The 16,658-nt window shown below is 37.9% G+C and overlaps 3 protein-coding genes across 5 annotated transcripts; all 3 read left to right on the forward strand.

The window, feature by feature from the left end:
* Window positions 1-71: 71 nt before the first annotated feature.
* On the forward strand, window positions 72-5,151 carry ATE2F2 (winged-helix DNA-binding transcription factor family protein). Of its 3 annotated transcripts, XR_002528832.2 has the most exons (14): window positions 93-701; window positions 1,680-1,917; window positions 2,107-2,192; window positions 2,301-2,389; window positions 2,468-2,522; window positions 2,947-2,999; window positions 3,077-3,127; window positions 3,209-3,257; window positions 3,353-3,421; window positions 3,501-3,580; window positions 3,739-3,949; window positions 4,053-4,110; window positions 4,360-4,467; window positions 4,680-5,151. XR_002528832.2 is itself a non-coding variant. In XM_088247050.1 (13 exons), the coding sequence occupies exons 1-13, from the start codon at window positions 450-452 to the stop codon at window positions 4,221-4,223; spliced, it is 1,311 nt and encodes a 436-aa protein (XP_088103176.1). In that variant the 5' UTR covers window positions 72-449; the 3' UTR covers window positions 4,224-4,352. The 3 variants fall into 3 exon arrangements, 2 of the variants coding, with proteins under 2 accessions (XP_088103176.1, XP_021831036.2); XM_088247050.1 differs by lacking the exons at window positions 4,360-4,467; window positions 4,680-5,151 and adding an exon at window positions 4,204-4,352 and having other exon boundaries at window positions 72-701; XM_021975344.2 differs by having other exon boundaries at window positions 94-701; window positions 4,360-5,151.
* Window positions 5,152-9,602: 4,451 nt separating this feature from the next.
* Window positions 9,603-12,915, forward strand: HVA22G (HVA22-like protein G). Its single transcript, XM_021975319.2, has 7 exons — window positions 9,603-9,949; window positions 10,710-10,750; window positions 10,845-10,943; window positions 11,031-11,087; window positions 11,180-11,243; window positions 11,346-11,555; window positions 12,152-12,915. Exons 2-7 carry the CDS (start codon window positions 10,719-10,721, stop codon window positions 12,563-12,565), a joined length of 876 nt encoding a protein of 291 aa, XP_021831011.2. The 5' UTR covers window positions 9,603-9,949; window positions 10,710-10,718; the 3' UTR covers window positions 12,566-12,915.
* Window positions 12,916-13,145: 230 nt separating this feature from the next.
* LQY1 (DnaJ/Hsp40 cysteine-rich domain superfamily protein) lies at window positions 13,146-14,758 on the forward strand. Its single transcript, XM_021975320.2, has 5 exons — window positions 13,146-13,612; window positions 13,735-13,818; window positions 13,964-14,015; window positions 14,210-14,366; window positions 14,496-14,758. Exons 1-5 carry the CDS (start codon window positions 13,445-13,447, stop codon window positions 14,515-14,517), a joined length of 483 nt encoding a protein of 160 aa, XP_021831012.1. The 5' UTR covers window positions 13,146-13,444; the 3' UTR covers window positions 14,518-14,758.
* The last annotated feature ends 1,900 nt before the right edge of the window (window positions 14,759-16,658 follow it).

A 16,658-nucleotide genomic window follows, 5' to 3' on the forward strand; every position in this document is an offset into this window, starting at 1 on the left:
GCCTACTATGTTTGAGCGGGCATGATAAATTTGGAACGTTGGGCCATCGGCCCATTTGGAAGCCCAAGCCCAAGATAAAGAAGAAGGCGATGCAAATTATAATTACAATAAAAACCGAAGTGACGGTGACAGGCGAAAGGCGGGGCGAGGGGATTCGAACTCATCCGCATACGTTTCCCGCTGTTGCGTCACTTGACTGACGGCGCTTACTCTCTCTCTCGCTCTCGCTTTGTGCTTCGAGTTTGATTTGTGTTTGGTTTCCTTCTCCATTTCTGAAATCCCATTAAAACACAAACACTCACAAAATTAGAGAGTAATTAAAAACACGTACATACATATATAATAATCTCTCAAAATCCATCCCAGTCGATTTTCCCCTTTCCCTCCAACACTCAAAAACCTACCTCTTTCTCTCACATTCTTCAATTCTGCTTCTCTCCCGCTTACCCATGGAGATGGAGGATCCGAATCGCCTCCTTCGACCGTCTCAATTCGAGTTCCAGCTGCTGCACTCTCATTCACAGACTCAGAATCATCAGAACCATCCGAGCTATCTGCTTCCGTCTTTGCCTTCCTCTCAACGTCTTCTTCCCCACTCATTTCCTGCTTTCTCTCCTTCCATCGACTCCGGCCACCACCGCCTCTCCGATAGCGCTTTTGCTTCTCATGCGGACACCCATTCTGCTTTTGCTAAGCTGGCGGTGAGTTTTTGCTCCTCATCGTCGTATTTTTTTCGATTTCAATTTTCGTTTCGGAATTAATTTCGTGTTAGGTATTGATTTTTTCAAGTACGATCACCGCAATCCATCATCATCGTCATTATCTTCTTCTTCTTCTATTTCGTTATAAAACATTCAGTTTCTGATTGATAGGAAGGATTTCAAAAGTTTAGAGGCTTTACTGCTTTAATGATTTCTTTACTTCTCTGTTGTTGATAATTAGTTGTGGATTTTATTGGCCGGTGGCTTTGATGTTTCCTTCGCATCCTGCTTGTAATGGTTAATTCGTGATTTGTTTGCAATAATTTCTCTTAACAAATGGTCATACTATCTTGTATCTTCCCACATTAACTGCACAATCTACGTCTTAATTACAATTTACACGGATTTTAAAATTGTAAATTTTTTTTAGTAATAATTTTCCGTACACGCTCTTGGATGATACAAACTATAGAATTTCACAACTTATTCAGAAGAAAAAGAAGAAATGACAGAGAATAAAAATCAGTTGTAGTCCAAGAGACTTACATGTTAGAGTTATGCAAAGTTGGCATTGTTTTTCTTTAATTTATTGTCTTACTAATTCGCTGTTAGTTAAATTATTCAAGACTACCAACAATGATGGCAGAAGTCAGGTTGTTTTACAATTGGGATCATCAGAGTTGATTACACTTGCTGGTGTGTCTCAATGCGGTTTTATTAGTTTTATGCTGTTGTAAATGTGTTTCATTGTGCCACAAGATTTTTTTTCCTCTCCTTTTTTTTAAATATAAAAATTACGATACCCATGAATGGTGTAATTCCTAGAAATTAATTACACTATAGATTTTCTTTGGGTAAATACCACGAGGTGTCCCCACACCTGAAGGGTGGGATTAATTACACTATAGATTTTGGCATGCTTGATATGTTTTCTTTCTGCACATCTCTCATATTTATTATAAGCAATAATTGCTGCAGTTGAGACCAAAGAAGGAAATAGATGATGTGGCTCAGATTGGTGGGCATGAAGCTGCTGCTGGACCGAGCAAGGTACTTCATGACCCGTCGTTATCTATACCACAGTCCTGCACGGGTAGAAAACATAACCCTAAGTCAAAGGTTCCTAAGCATACGAAAGCTGGGACTCAAAGATCAACTGCGGATTCTCATAATGGTCTGAATCCAGCTATTGGGTGCCGCTATGACAGCTCTTTAGGTAAGTTGAGGATCAAAAAAAGAAAAAAAAAATCATTAGGAGTTGTCCCTCTCCTTCTATCTAACTTTGCACACACTTTAAAGCACTCACTTTGTTACAGGCATTCATTCGGTATGTGTTGGTAAGTATTGCCTTCTCCCTGGATGTGGCATATCAAGATTAATAAGGGGTGTAATATGTTGTTTGCAGGCTTGTTAACCAAGAAGTTTGTTAGTTTAATTCAAGAGGCCAAGGATAGAACCCTTGATTTGAACAAAACGGCAGAGGTGTTGGAGGTATATCAAATGTCTTTGATATCAGAGTCCATAGTCAGACTGTAGCATGCACTTGCTGTTATGTCTGAACTGTAACCTATTGAATTTATTACATATTGGTTGTTACAGGTTCAAAAGCGGAGGATATATGATATTACGAACGTTCTTGAAGGAATAAATTTGATAGAGAAAACTTCAAAGAATCATATACGCTGGAAGTAATTATATAAATCTTCACTTTCCTTTATTTGGTACTTTATATATGATTTGATATGATCAGAGCACTTTAATGGCAGGTGTTATGATGGGTCGACACCAGGGGAGCTAGATGATCAAGTTTCTAGAATACAGGTGCATGTAGAATATTAATCATTTGGATCTTGTTCATAACTCAACGTCTTGCTCATTGCATGTGTGCTTGTGTCGTGTATGCCAACTTTGAAAGACTATTGAAACATTACCGAGACTTATTACATCCTTTCAAATAGTGATGCTGATCTGTTGGTTTTCAAGGTTATCAATGCATTGAACTATTTTGTAAAATGAGTTGCTATCTTATCCTAAATTTAATGCACTATTTGTTTGGGTGGACAAGCAATTTCAAATCTTAACTGAGGTTTGGATGATTGAAATTGGTCGTGAGTGGTGACATATTGTAATGCCATCCCTGGTTTCAAGCAAAAGTCAGGCTTTCTACTCTGTTGCGATAATCATGTTGCAAACTTGAAGTATTTGTACTCTCTCTAACCACGAAGAACATTTTGTTTTCTTTCAGGATGAAGTTGAAAGTTTATATGCTGAAGAATGCAGGCTTGATGATGCTATAAGGTTGGTTGTTTAGAATTAGAAGCATTCAGATATTTTTCTGTCTGGTATGTTGAGCTATAAAGGGGTTATTTTTTCAGGGAAAAGCTAGAGCTTCTGAGGGCCCTGGAGGAAGATGAAAAGAATAAAAAGTATATTCTAAGTCCTGGTGTTTTTTTCCCTTTCTCTTTTCCCATTTTTAACTTTATAATCTGCTAAAATCAACTGTTTAGGTTCCTATTTTTGACGGAGGAAGATATTTCGAGCCTTCGTTGCTTCCAGGTCATTTTTTGACTTTAGATCTTTGAAACTTCCATTGCTTTGTGCTTTAACTATTGATCAACCCCAATGTTTTCTTACTGCTATTGTTGTTACAGAATCAAACACTTATTGCAATAAAAGCTCCCCAAGCTAGTTATATTGAAGTTATTGATCCTGATGATGAGGTGGGTACATTGGATGGATGTGGTTTGAGACTTTGTATTGTAATTAGCAAAATATCTAACTTGGTTTTTAATTGATCAGGAGGATACTTGTTTTCCCCAAAAGCAGTTTAGAATGATCGTCAGAAGCACTATAGGACCTATACATTTGTACCTCTTGAGGTAATTTTTTCTGCATACATGCATAGGCTAGGCTATCTAACTCATCCTTACCTCCCCTCTCTCTCTCTCTCTCTCTCTCTCTCTCTCTCTCTCTCTCTCTCATGTGCGGATTACGATTTCTTACTTTGGTGTGACACTTTATATTCTCAATGTTGTAGCAAATACCGAGGGCAACGTGAGAATATTGCTGTTAAGCAAGCTAAATCAGCGGGTTCATCTTCTTGGAATAGTAGTGATTATTCCAGAGTGGAAGACGGAAGGCTTTCTTCATACCATCAGGGTAATAAAAAGGACAGTTCTGAAATTCTCGGCTTACCAGGCTCAGAGGCATCTTCTGGGATTCAGAAGATTATTCCTTCACACGTCAATGTTAGTATTCTTTCAGCATTTTACTTATTAATGTATTTACTTTTCTGTCATTGGTCATAATTAACCTTACTAACTGATTTGTGTATACTAATTCTTTTTGCAGGCCAATGACGATTATTGGTTTAGATCAGAGCCTGAAGTCAGCCTGACAGATCTATGGGGTTAGCATACATCCTTTCTCCATTTCAGCTAACTCCATTCGAGTTTTTCTATTTTGTTCGGAATCTTATACAATTATTCCTTGATGCAAAAAGGGAATGGAGCATTTGTGTAACAGCAACAAAGGATGTTCCTGGAAGTTGTTCCTTAAAAAACTACATAACAATTTGTTTACAGACCTACCTATTTCACAATCAAGAAACCTGTATTTGATTAAATTAACTAACGGCTTTCTTTGCTGCAACTTACAGCGAATTAGGACTGGACCCAGAGCAAATAACCTCTCCTTCAAGACAATTCTGGGAAGAGTGGTGCAGCATTGGCCAATGGACATTGACCGTAGTGTAAATGGGAATCAGGTAGTTGATTGCTCCAGATGGCATGAAGGGTACCATGTTCTTTTCATGTTTTGATATGAAATTGTGTAGCTAGACCTTTTTATTTTATATATCTTGTTTATAGTAAAATCCATAGTTGCTGCTGGAAATTTGTTACAATGTACGGCGAGGATGCCATTTAGATGGCTGCCTATAACCATCTAATCTATGCAACCTATATGGGTCATGTGAAGGCAGACGAATAACCGGTTTCAGTCAAACCAGAGATAAACACCCTCATTTGGCAATTTTAGGGCTTGCGACGTGCGGAGAGGCAGATATATGGGGGAGTCTGGTAGGGGGTGCATGCAAGTAACTGCTATTCTAAATACGTGTTTTGAGTTTTGCTTTGTTGAGATTATTTGTCAACCAAGCCTTGAAAATAAGGTCAAGGATTCTGTCTTTATTTTTGAGGTAAAAACCCCCTACCTAACCATACACATTGAATAAAAATTGCCAAGTCAATTGGCAACATCATTTTCAGTTCAAGGATTTTGCATTAGTGCTCTCTGAAAATTGCGTTCTTCTGTATAATCAAGTCAATGAGAAATAGAGTATTTTGGCCTCTTGCACTGTCAAGTGTCAACGTCCTGGGTTGGGTTGTAACTTGTAAGAGCACTTCCACCTATTCGCCATGGCAAAATGTAAGGGCAAGACGAGGTGTGTTTCCACCCATTGTCATGGCAAAGGGCAAATACTATTCACTTTAACATATTTTTATTTTTATACTTAAACGATTAATTTGGATAAGATTTTCGGTTGTCACGTGTTATTTTTTCAGTTGCCATGTGTCCCTATTTATTATAAAATTTACATCTCAAATTTCAGATAAAATTTTTGTATAGGATTTTCGGTTGCTATATGTCCATATTTATTATAAAATTCACATTTCACTCATCATACAATTGAAATACTCCATGTCCTCATAGTCCGACAAAATCGAGTACAAGGATGACTCGATCATTGACGAAGTCGGTTTCACCGGATCACGACGTGGGGGAGTATTTTCCTTTGGATGCTGTAATAATATCATTATTTCTAACACGGAACGCACCATGGGAATCAACTACGGGCATTGTTCACTTGAGGAACCATGTGTAATGGTTTTTCTTTTTTTTTGTTTTGCCTTGAATAATCTATTAAACAAATTAAATTGGAAATGCAAGAAAATATAAAAAAGAATGACATTAAATTGAATAAAACGGCAATTATAAATTTTTTACCTCATCACCAAGATTTTGACCTCTTCGAAAGTGTGTCCACGACCCTCCGGCTTCAATGGAAGATGTTATTTGTATTTTTACACAAATGAAATTTAGTGGTAGAAAATTGGGTGTGAAAAGTGAATAATATTGGAAGGAGAAGAATTTGTATGAAGATTTGTTGTGGAAAGTGAATAATTTTAGTAGGTATTTATAGAGAAAAAAAAATTCCGAATTTGTTGGTATTTTTTACAAATTATTTGGATTTTTTAAGCCAAAAAATTGGCAGCTGTTGGATTGGAGAACAAAACCAAGATCTAACCCTCCAGGAGTCACCACATGGCTTAGAGTCGCTGGGTAAAGCTGTGCTTATACAGGATGTTCCATCCACCTCTGCTCTAGCGCAAGTTTTTCAATTTTTTTTAATGTTAGTGCGTGTAATTCATGCGTCAATGGTAAATAAAAAATAAAAAATCGAATTATTGCGTTGAAGCCAGCATGGCATCAGCGATGATGTAAGCTGCCCGAAGGCAGCAAGTCGGGCCATTTCTCCTCGTGGGCTTGCCCGAGTTAGTGGGCTCCACGCCTTGCCCAAGCTTACTTTTGCGCGTTGGAACCTCCTCGCAGGGCCTAGGCCCTCTCCTGCCCGGACTGGTGGAGTTGCTCTAAGAAATAGTCGATGTAAGCCCGTAGGTGGACGGAAGCTTTAGAATCGACGGCCCAGATATGGCAGACACTTCTACCTACCACTGTAGTTAGTTAGTTGTTACGTCCAGTCCTCCCAATTTCGACCACACGGTTATCGCATTTGTGGCGTTCAGCAGAAGAATATTATAACAAAACTCTAAAGTGAAAAGAGACGTTTCTCTGTTCCTGCTACGTTGATTAATAATAGTATTAGTGGGTGGATGATTGGCATTTGTCACCAAGGCATTTAGTAATTAGAAGTAGTAGGTGGGGGTGGCTTGGCTGTGCCTCCCATAATTGAGGTGTATATATTTAGTGGGCTCATTATTCAATGAGTCAATCTATCTATCTATCTATAATTCAACCACCAGTTGGCATCATTAATTAAAAAGATTGTATTGTGATGCAAATGTAGAACAAAGCTCCTCCACTCAACTAACAATGCAATGTGAACTTACACACAAACACTCACTTGCAGCGTCGCCATAATTTCTTTCACATGACTTGTTATTCATGATCAAATTTAAATATCATAAAGTAGGACTTAAATTGACAACTTAGAGTATCCACAATGAGCTCCTTAAATCACATTTTTAGCTAAAATTTAGGATCCACAATAGGCTCCCTATATATGGAATGGATCAGAAAGAATCGAGTTTGATGGGAAGAGTCCCATAAAATGAAGTGACACATAGAATACTTTAATTGGATCGGATAGGTAAGTAGGTAGTCTAGCCGTGTTTAGTCAAATTAAATACATACGATTAGGCAAAGGACCCACTAGTCTAGTGGTTTGGAATAATTGCTCTCCCATGAAAGGTTCTAGGTTCGAGTCATAGCATGCATATAGTGTGTGTGAGTTTGGTATGTTATCAGCCCTCTGAATAAAAAAAGTCTTCAAATAAATAAATAAAAACACATAGGATTAGAATTAGGACATGTGAATGGTAAAGACCAGTAATTCCAGGTGCACTTTATTATCAAAAAGAGTAATTTGGTTCAGTACCAATAATTCCAGTTACACTTTATTATAAAAAGAGTAAATTGAAGAGAAACGTTACGTTTGGATTAAGGAAGAATACATACAATACGAATATAGTAATGTAACATCATTAGTAATTATAACCAACGCATTCCGAAAACATGCATTCATCATCATAATAATTTGAGTTGAGCGAGTCCAAGGAAGGATCCAAGACATGCTTTAGCTGAGACTGAGTGTGTGAGACTGAAACAGGGCATTGAAATGTGAGTGAAACATGGGTGGGGGGTAGGGCATTGAGTTGAGAGTGACAGGGCAACAAACTGAAATAATGAGAAGCACATGCAGGACATGAGATGAGGGGAAAGAGGTGAATATGAATGAAGCCATATGCATTGGAAGTCTCCAGTAGTAAGTAACTTTGAGAATCCAACGCTTTGGAACCTTCCCCACTTCCACATGCTTCATCCTCGCCTTTATCTAAATTTTCTTCATCCAATATCCAAGGCTTGTGGTTGACAAAAACAGAAACACACAGGAAAGACAAAGACAGACCTATATATGAATATGATGACCTCTCCTACAAATTGTATATCACTATATCTACATCCATCCGTCTGCTAGGGTGTAGTGTAAGGATGACACTCACGATGATGTATACTTATCATCCATGCTCACATCACAAGGTCCTCCTCCAACCAAACTAAAGGAGGAGAGGATACATTACAATTACTACAATAATCTTCTCTTTCTTTCCTCCGTTTTCTCATGTGGGTGTGGTGGCCACATTGATAAAGAAAGAGCGGGGAGAATCTCATTTATCGTACACTCTTTTTTTAACTTTAATTTATTGGTCGGATGTTTTGCTTGCTTCTTCTTTCTTAGAGGGAACAGCCAAAAGGAGGAAAGCAGGAAAGCAGGAAAGCAGGAAAGGATCATGACCTTTCTCATCTCATCTCATATAGATACAGGTCATATAGATACAGGCATAGGTATAGTCCAAACCAACCCCCCTCCATCTCAGATTCTCAGTCACAGTGGGCCTTACGACACACCTCATTATGCCCTCTGGCTTGCTCCTTTACCAACTCAACCCCACACCACTTAGCCCATAATCCCACCGTCATACAGTTTTCATTTATATATATATATATATATATAATTAGTGAGATGAAATTTGAATTTGTGATCTCAAGGTAAACATTGAGCGATTGACACCTAAACTAATTCACATGTTTTAATTTTATAATAAGAAGAAAATGCTCTAATGTTGTATTATCTTCAATTCTTTCATACGAGGGAGGGAGAAGTTGAATATCAGATGTGAAATAACCGAAAAGCATCTTCAATGACAAAGGGGATGGATGGGACTGCGGAAATGGGAGCATTTTTGCTCACTACTTTAACTATAGGTATATCCTCACCACCATCCTCAATGCTTGACATGTGTCTATAGGTATAATCATGATTCCATAAATATAAAGCAAAAGTTAACTATGGTTATGTCTATGGACACATGTCAAGCATTGAGGATGGTGGTGAGAGTACACTTATGGTTAAAATGGTGAGCAAAAATGCACTTCAAATAGCAAAATAAATACTGTAGATAAAAGAGATTGGAGCTGGACAATGGGTGGGTCCATTCCAGTCCAGTGTTATTTTCAAAAACACTAGGGATGTTATATGTTACCGTTACTTCCGTAGACCCCACCCCACCATATCTAAATTTAATTATTTTAATATTTTGCTCGTTAATCATTGTTCATAATCCATTTCATCGGATACTTTATACTCGACAAGAATCTCAACCCCACTTTATCTAATTTTATTTTCTTGCTTTTCTCTGTTTGATCAAACACTTTATCTAATTTTCTCAAACATACACATTTTCTAACCCCGCCCCGTGGTGAAATTGCCTGGCCACTCAATCACGCATTGCCACTGGATAGTCGGAAAAATAATGCTTATTATTATAACATGTTGTTTAGGCTTCAAATGGTGAAAAGGGCGCAAAGCCAAAAATGCTTTAAATGGAATTTTCATACACCAGAGATGCGGGCCCGGCAGCTGAGGTGTCAAGATTTAAAGGCCAAGGAAAACGTGACCCGTGTGTTTCAACTTTAACGGTGATCAAAGCCCTAATGTACGTGGCGATTGGCCTTCAACCTATATGCACACGCAAACACCAAACTCGCTCTCCGTGATAATACGGTGATACCGATACGGAACCCAAAAGCAAAATGTTTACTCTCTAGAGACTGACTAGAGACAGAGAGAGAGCGCGTGTTTATTAAAACGCACCGCATCAAATCAAATCCAATCTCATCCGAGGCCAAAGGAGCAAACCCAACAAACAAATGGCAATTTAAACCGCACAAACACTGCTCTCCTCTCTCTCTCTCTATCTATCTTTCAGTCTCTTCCGCCGCCGACATCGTTACGGTTCGTCGACGCCTTTCGGCGGCGCCGTTTTCCTCCGACGGCGATCCCCGAACAGTTCGCCGATTCGTTTTCTTTCAACTTCGTCGAATAACTCTCATTATATAGTATTTTTCTTTTCAATCCGTAACAATTTCAAAATAGTCGTCAAGAGGTACTCATTTATTTCTCTCACACACACTCTCTCTCTCTCTAAGACTCTAATTGGTACTATTTCTTTTCTTTAACAGCGTATTATTTTATTTCATGAAAAATGAGATTGGGTAATGTGTTGGCTCTTTTCAGCATCGGATTATTGCATTCTGTGGTTTTTATGTTTTGGAAATTTAAATGGTTTTTATTTTTCATTTTTGTGGGGTAATGAATGCTGGTAATTTCTATGCTGGCTCCAAAAAAAATTCAAATTAATTTCCGTACGGTGCGATCATCTGCTTGAGCGTGTTGTTTTGTACAAATCTGGTGTTACACCGAGCTCAGTTGAATTTGAATGAGGATTTTGTTTGTGGAGGATAACAATTAACGATTTTAAATTATAGTCAGTCCAAATACTTCGTTTCTCCTCCGATTCTTGGTAAATCTGTCTGGTATTTGCTAAATTCCAGTAAACCAAAACGAAAATGTATTTTCTGATTTAGGAAAACAACAAGAGGTGGGGCCATTTCTATGGTTCATCAGCCTTATCCATTGTGGTAATTTTTACCAACAAAAAAAAGAAAAAAGAAAAAGCAATTTCATTTTCTCTGCTATGAAAGTTCTTGAAGGATGTTTCGTTTGCTAGTTATGTTGGCTTTGAAAAATTTGCAGTTGCTTCTTATTGAATTGAGCTATTTGTGTTTCTATACTTTCACACCTTTATTATTATTTTGCCAGACTTGTTTGTGTGACCCAGCTTTTATTTTCTTTGTGTATGACAGGTCTACAAGATGATAGGATCCTTTCTTACCAGAGGACTTGTGTATGTCATCAATTGACCCTCACTTTCCGGTTTCTTTTGAAGGGACTTATGATTATTGTCAAATTTTAACTTTCCCCTTTTAATGCATTGTCAGGATGGTTCTTGGCTATGCTTATCCAGCTTACGAGTGCTACAAAACTGTTGAAAAGAACAAGCCAGAGATTGAACAACTTCGTTTTTGGTGCCAGTATTGGTATAAATTGCTTTTTGTGTCTGAAATAGTCTTTTACATTTCCTAATAATTCTTAGTGATAACCCTCTTTTCCCCATTGAATTTCAGGATTTTGGTGGCTGTTTTGACTGTATGTGAGAGAATTGGCGATGCTTTTGTTTCATGGTAGGGATTTTGTATTTGAATATTGAGGGATTTTAAATATGCTTCTGTTGTGCCACTTCTTTGTCTCATTCTGGCTTTTCTTTTTACTGAAGGGTTCCAATGTATAGTGAAGCTAAGTTACTCTTCATTATATATCTGTGGTTTCCTAAAACAAAGGTATAGGATTCCATAAGGGGCTATCAGCTTGTTTAATTGCTTGTTTCCCTTATTATTATTAGTACTCCTTTTCTCATACTCACAACTGTCTATGTGTTGCAGGGAACGACCTATGTGTATGATTCCTTCTTTAGACCATATCTTGCAAAGCATGAGAATGAAATTGATAGGAACTTGCTGGAATTAAGAACCAGGGCGGGTGACATTGCAGTTGTTTATTGGCAAAGAGCTGCAAGCTATGGTCAGACGAGAATATTTGATATTTTGCAGTATGTTGCTGCACAGTCGACACCAAGGCCTCGCCCTGCTCAGGTATGATGACATGATTCCGACACCAATGTTCAATTTTACCATTAACTCCTGTCACTATTGAAATGCAACATTACCGTTCTGGTCATCCAATCAATTGGAACAAGTTATTATAAAATTATTGTTTTTTGTTTTCATCCAGGCTATTGATTTTTAGTGCACCTTGAATTATTAAGGCAGTGTTGAATACAATTGCTTAATTCTGTATTTTTATGCTGTCCCTTTTCAATAGCTATTTTATGAATGTCTTTCCAACTTTTATGTTGCTCTTTTCCTAAAAGCTATTTTGGTGTGAACTTTGGGATATCGTTTATATATTTCTTCCATGTAATTACAGTGGACTGTTTCTGCCTTGGTTAGAGTGGTACTGGATTCAGAGTAATCCTACCTGAGATAAATTGCTTTTTCCTTCAAGTTTTGACTACTTGATGCTGTGTTGTTTCATGAGTCATTGATTGTATATTGCATGTCTTTTAATACCCTGCATTGGGCACCTTCATTGCATGGTATTTATTAGTTATAGTTACTATATCGGCTGTACTGCATTATACATTATTCAACTGCCTCTGCTGACAAAGTTGTTACTCTTGACATTGCAGCCACAACAAGGTGTTAGGGCTCGTCAACCCCCTGCTGCTCGCCAACCCCCTCCATCTCCAAATCAACAACCAGCTGCTAAAACACAATTGCAACCTGAAGAACCGCCATCTCCCACTTCTAGTACTACTTCAAGTAAGGACCAAAGGGAGATAGCCGAAGCATTAGCTCCTTCAACAAAGCCTAAAGCCGCCCCCCAAGCAGCAGTTTCAAATACTCAAAAAGCGACAGCAGCTGCATCTGAAGCTACTAGCCAATCTATCCCAGCTGAGGAGGTTGAACCAATGCAGACTGAAGCAGTGGCATCCTCTTCATCGACTGAAGATACAAACCCTCCCCCAAAAGAGACAGTCATGGAGGAAAGCATTCGGGTTACACGTGCAAGGTTGAGGAAAGCTCGTTCTGCAGGCCGCTGAAGCAGCTCCTTTTTCAAATTTTTAGCTTTGGGAAGCCAGCTTATAAACAGTAGGTGGGACCAAGGGATGGTTCTTGAATGGTTGTAGTAGACTGATGTAAATTTGTGGCCCTCTAGTTTCTATTCCATTTGTTTCATTTTTTCTTTCAAAACGCGGTTCAGCCGATAAAGGGTTCTGATTTAACAATTCTCAGAAATAACGTGATGAAGTCGCATCTGATATCAGAGTTGGAGTTGAGTAGAAAGGTGAATCCCGGTTGCTGTTGATTGATGTATGTAAACTTGGGTTGTAAGCGTAGTTTAAGATAACATCTAACTGAAAGTGACATACTCTTATTGTTAGCTGGGTCTTATCAGGTCTGATTTTCCAGGTAAAATTTCAGTCATTGTCATTTCTGATATATATAACAAACATCTAACCAAGGGCAAGAGGTGGTATTTTTTTGAACTTTGGACGTGGTTTGTGTTGTTGAAAATGTTGAAAGCCGTACATTTGCTGGTTATATGCCCATCAAGATTGAGATGGGCCAGACAATTGGGCTTCCTTTAACCCATCTAAATTCCAAAGAATACATTTTCATAGCCGAGGATGGAGCCACGTAGGGGAAAACATTGAGCTTGTGTTGTGAACTTTTGTGATAGATAAAGCTCTCCACTCGGCTGTCTGGTGGTTGATATGAGAGCCAACTGTGAACCCCACATATCCAAATCCACCATCGCTTGGTCCTTGGTTTCGTTTCTACCATCATTCCATTGCGTTGTGTTTCTCTGTCTGTCTTGTTCAGTTTTGAGTTTCAAGTAAAATGCTGCAATATTTCTCGTGGAATTCTAAGTCTTACTAATTTGTTTGTAGTTTGTATACCAGAAAATTGACCTGGAAATGTCACTAGCGCCCTCAATTCCCCGCCTTCACTCTCCCTTCCTCTGCTGCCCCCTCAAGCTCTCCACGTCTCCTTCTTCTTTATGTATATCCCACAAATTTGCAGGAAATCAACGGTCGCCCAGGTCCTATCCATGCATTAGAGCTCTGGATCTTGATCAAAACACGGTTCTTTCCTCCCACTCTTTTCCTTTCGAAATCAAGTTTCTACTACTTTCCCAATTTTGAACACATTTCTTTTAAATTCTGGAAGAGTTTTCTATGGCATTTGAAATTAGCATGAATCTCAGGTTGTGGCAATCTCAGTTGGGTTGGTGAGTGTTGCAGTTGGGATTGGCATTCCGGTTTTCTATGAAACCCAAATTGATAGTGCTGTGAGTAATTGCAATTTCCCCTCTACTCTATGTATCAAATTATAATTAATTAATGAAATTTGTAGTAAAATGGCGTGTTAATAATACTTATTAGATACTAGTTGTACTAGTTGCAGCTTCTAATTAAGGTTAATGTTAATTGCAGGCAAAGCGAGACAACACTCAGCCATGCTTCCCTTGCAATGGAACTGGCGCACGTAAGTAATAAAGAAACTGTTTTTTTTTCCCTTTAATTTTTGTTTAAATATATAGAGTTATATATGCGCAAGTAGTAAACCATTTTACCTTCCTTGTAGTAGCTGTGTTTTTAATTTATCAAATGTTGTGAAAATATAAATGAATGGTGAGTTTGTTTGTAAACAAGTTGTAGTTTTGGTCTTCTCTGTCGCAGAAAAATGCAGGTTTTGTACGGGAACTGGCACAGTCGTAGTGGAGCTTGGTGGGGATGAGAAAGAAGTGTCTAACTGCATTAATTGTGACGGGGTGGGTTCGTTTACTTGCACCACATGCCAAGGTTCTGGGATTCAACCTCGCTACCTTGATCGCAGGTATTAATAATATTATTATTATGGGATCATTTCATGTGCAATTTTTGTTTTTAGGTTTTGTTGTGCGTATGATTCTTAGAAAGTGGCAACTAACTTATGTTTTGTGTTCTTGTGTTCTGTTTTGAACAGAGAATTCAAAGACGATGACTGAAGTCTGCGAAGAAGAAGAAGTAACTGGGATATTGGATTCTCTTCCAAGTTGAGGGATAACTTAAAAGAGGAATTATATATATTGAGAAGAAATCTTGAGTGTTTTTGGTTCTTTTCTCTACTCACCTTTTCAACATTGATGTGTCCAATTGCTTTCATACCTTCATCTGATCCACGCATGATTGATTCTCTTCCTTTTTGTTTTATTTATGAATAAGATGAAACAAGAATTAGTTTTGTTATGCTCTGCTTAATTTACATCAATCAGCGAAAGCTGGTGCTATACTAACAAATGTCAGTAGTTTTTGTTTTATGTCCATGTTCCTCTAGATTGTGGTGCTAAACTAACCAATTTCAAATAATATTTGAACGAAATCAAATAATAATAACCTAAGCATAATCTTGATAATATTAAAGTGATGCGAGTTTTTATTTTTCTAGGGTTTAAAGTAGTAAGGCCCCGTTTAGTTCATGGGAAATGAAACTTTGGGATGGGAAATCAATTGTTTTCCCATGTTTGGTAAGTCAGGCATGGGAAATCGTTGTCTGGCACATGGGAAAGTATGAGGGAAAGTGAAGCCATCCTCCCTCCTTGGGTTTTACTTTCCCTTCTCATGGAAAAGTAAGGCTAGCATTAAATGCACCTTTTTTTTGACTAATTTGTCCTTACTAATAATTTATAATTACAGTTTTATCCAACAACTATTGGTATTCCTTTTTTATTTTTTAATTCATAACATATTTTTGATAAGGGTAAAATTGGGAAACTAAACAAAATTAGCTTTCCATTCATACTCAAAACAAACATGGGAAAGGAAATAAAGTAATATTTTCAAGTTACTTTCTCGGCATTACCAAACATGGGAAATGAATCACAATTTCCCATCCCTTGGGGAAATGACATGGGAAATGATTTCCCATCAAATCCGTTCTGTGAACCAAACGGGGCCTAAGGGTATTTTTGGAAGGTAGTAAGGGAAAAAATGAATGGGAATCGAATCAATTACCCTTTCCTAGTTAATCTGATTCTTGGTTTTGAGGGAATGTGATTACAGATTTTGAAGTGGGACCTACACATTTTTTCATTCATGATTGCAAGTAAAAGCAGGGAAAGTAAGGAAAGGAAATCATTCCCTTTCTTCTTATACCCATTACTGATACGTAAACATGCCCTTAGTTTTCTCTCCCATTTCCACCTTTATATCCATAATATTCAAATTGGGGATTCCCATCCTTGTCTTTATTGGGGAACAAGTTCCTCATCACATCTCCTTGCAAAAACACCAATGAAATAATGAGTTTTGAATGAGAAAAAAAAAGTTAGAGCATATTTAGGGCAGCAGACAATAGGTAAATTTTGTTTTAGACTTATATATATATTATTTAATTGAATATCTATATATATAAAGCAAAAGGTAAAGAATGGTGAAACATTCAAAATACCAGAAAATGCCCTTTGTTAATACAAACATTAATAATTGAAATTATTAATTATGTTTGTACCATATCTGACCCTCCGTTCATACAGCGACACGTGGATCTTAGAAGCTTACCCAAGCGCCCAAGGCTCCGAACAATCAGCATCGGCTACCGATGATATTGTCTCAAGTGGGCAAAAGGTCGCTACAGGCCCAACATAGACTACAATCGGTATCTCCTACCGATTCTGCAGAATCAACCTCGAAGCACCCGCCTGAAATATCTAAAGACTCGTGTCGACTTCATAGGGCCCTCCCACGAGTCCCACATCGAAATTAAGTACTAAGAGCATACAAGATGCCCTTTATAAATAGGCCCCTTCACTACAATACAGGGGTAAGACTTTTCAGCTTGACTTTTATACTAATATATTGTCAACAGCAAAGGCTCTTAGAAAACAAACTTACTTTAGCATCGGAGGGTCTTAGGCTGGTTCCACACCGGTTCCATAGACCTCACGAGCCTCAACTCTCTTTTATTCAGGATCTGCATCCAAGGACAAGAAGAATCTACATCTATCACTCAATCGATCTGTTAGATCGTCCTCACCACTTGTAAGTTGCACTCATCTTTATCTGTTCAGTTTTGGTGCCAACAAATTAAATGAGGATAATATGGTAAATTCACACTTTTTTATATATAAAAAATTAAAATTAATAGAAA

Source organism: Prunus avium, chromosome 1 (genome assembly GCF_965620075.1).
Source record: "Prunus avium chromosome 1, drPruAviu1.hap1.1, whole genome shotgun sequence".
Lineage (NCBI taxonomy): Eukaryota > Viridiplantae > Streptophyta > Magnoliopsida > Rosales > Rosaceae > Prunus > Prunus avium.

Bases quoted from the DNA above. Each gene is read 5' to 3' on its own strand.
- ATE2F2 (XM_088247050.1), top strand. From the start codon at position 450: ATGGAGATGGAGGATCCGAATCGCCTCCTTCGACCGTCTCAATTCGAG. The intron at 2,193-2,300 runs GTATATCAAATG...TGGTTGTTACAG, and splicing joins AAACGGCAGAGGTGTTGGAG to GTTCAAAAGCGGAGGATATA. The intron at 3,128-3,208 runs GTATATTCTAAG...TCAACTGTTTAG, and splicing joins GAAGATGAAAAGAATAAAAA to GTTCCTATTTTTGACGGAGG.
- HVA22G (XM_021975319.2), top strand. From the start codon at position 10,719: ATGATAGGATCCTTTCTTACCAGAGGACTTGT. The intron at 11,088-11,179 runs GTAGGGATTTTG...TTTTTACTGAAG, and splicing joins GGCGATGCTTTTGTTTCATG to GGTTCCAATGTATAGTGAAG. The intron at 11,556-12,151 runs GTATGATGACAT...TTGACATTGCAG, and splicing joins CAAGGCCTCGCCCTGCTCAG to CCACAACAAGGTGTTAGGGC.
- LQY1 (XM_021975320.2), top strand. From the start codon at position 13,445: ATGTCACTAGCGCCCTCAATTCCCCGCCTTCACTCTCCCTTCCTCTGC. The intron at 14,016-14,209 runs GTAAGTAATAAA...TCTCTGTCGCAG, and splicing joins TTGCAATGGAACTGGCGCAC to AAAAATGCAGGTTTTGTACG. The intron at 14,367-14,495 runs GTATTAATAATA...TGTTTTGAACAG, and splicing joins CCTCGCTACCTTGATCGCAG to AGAATTCAAAGACGATGACT.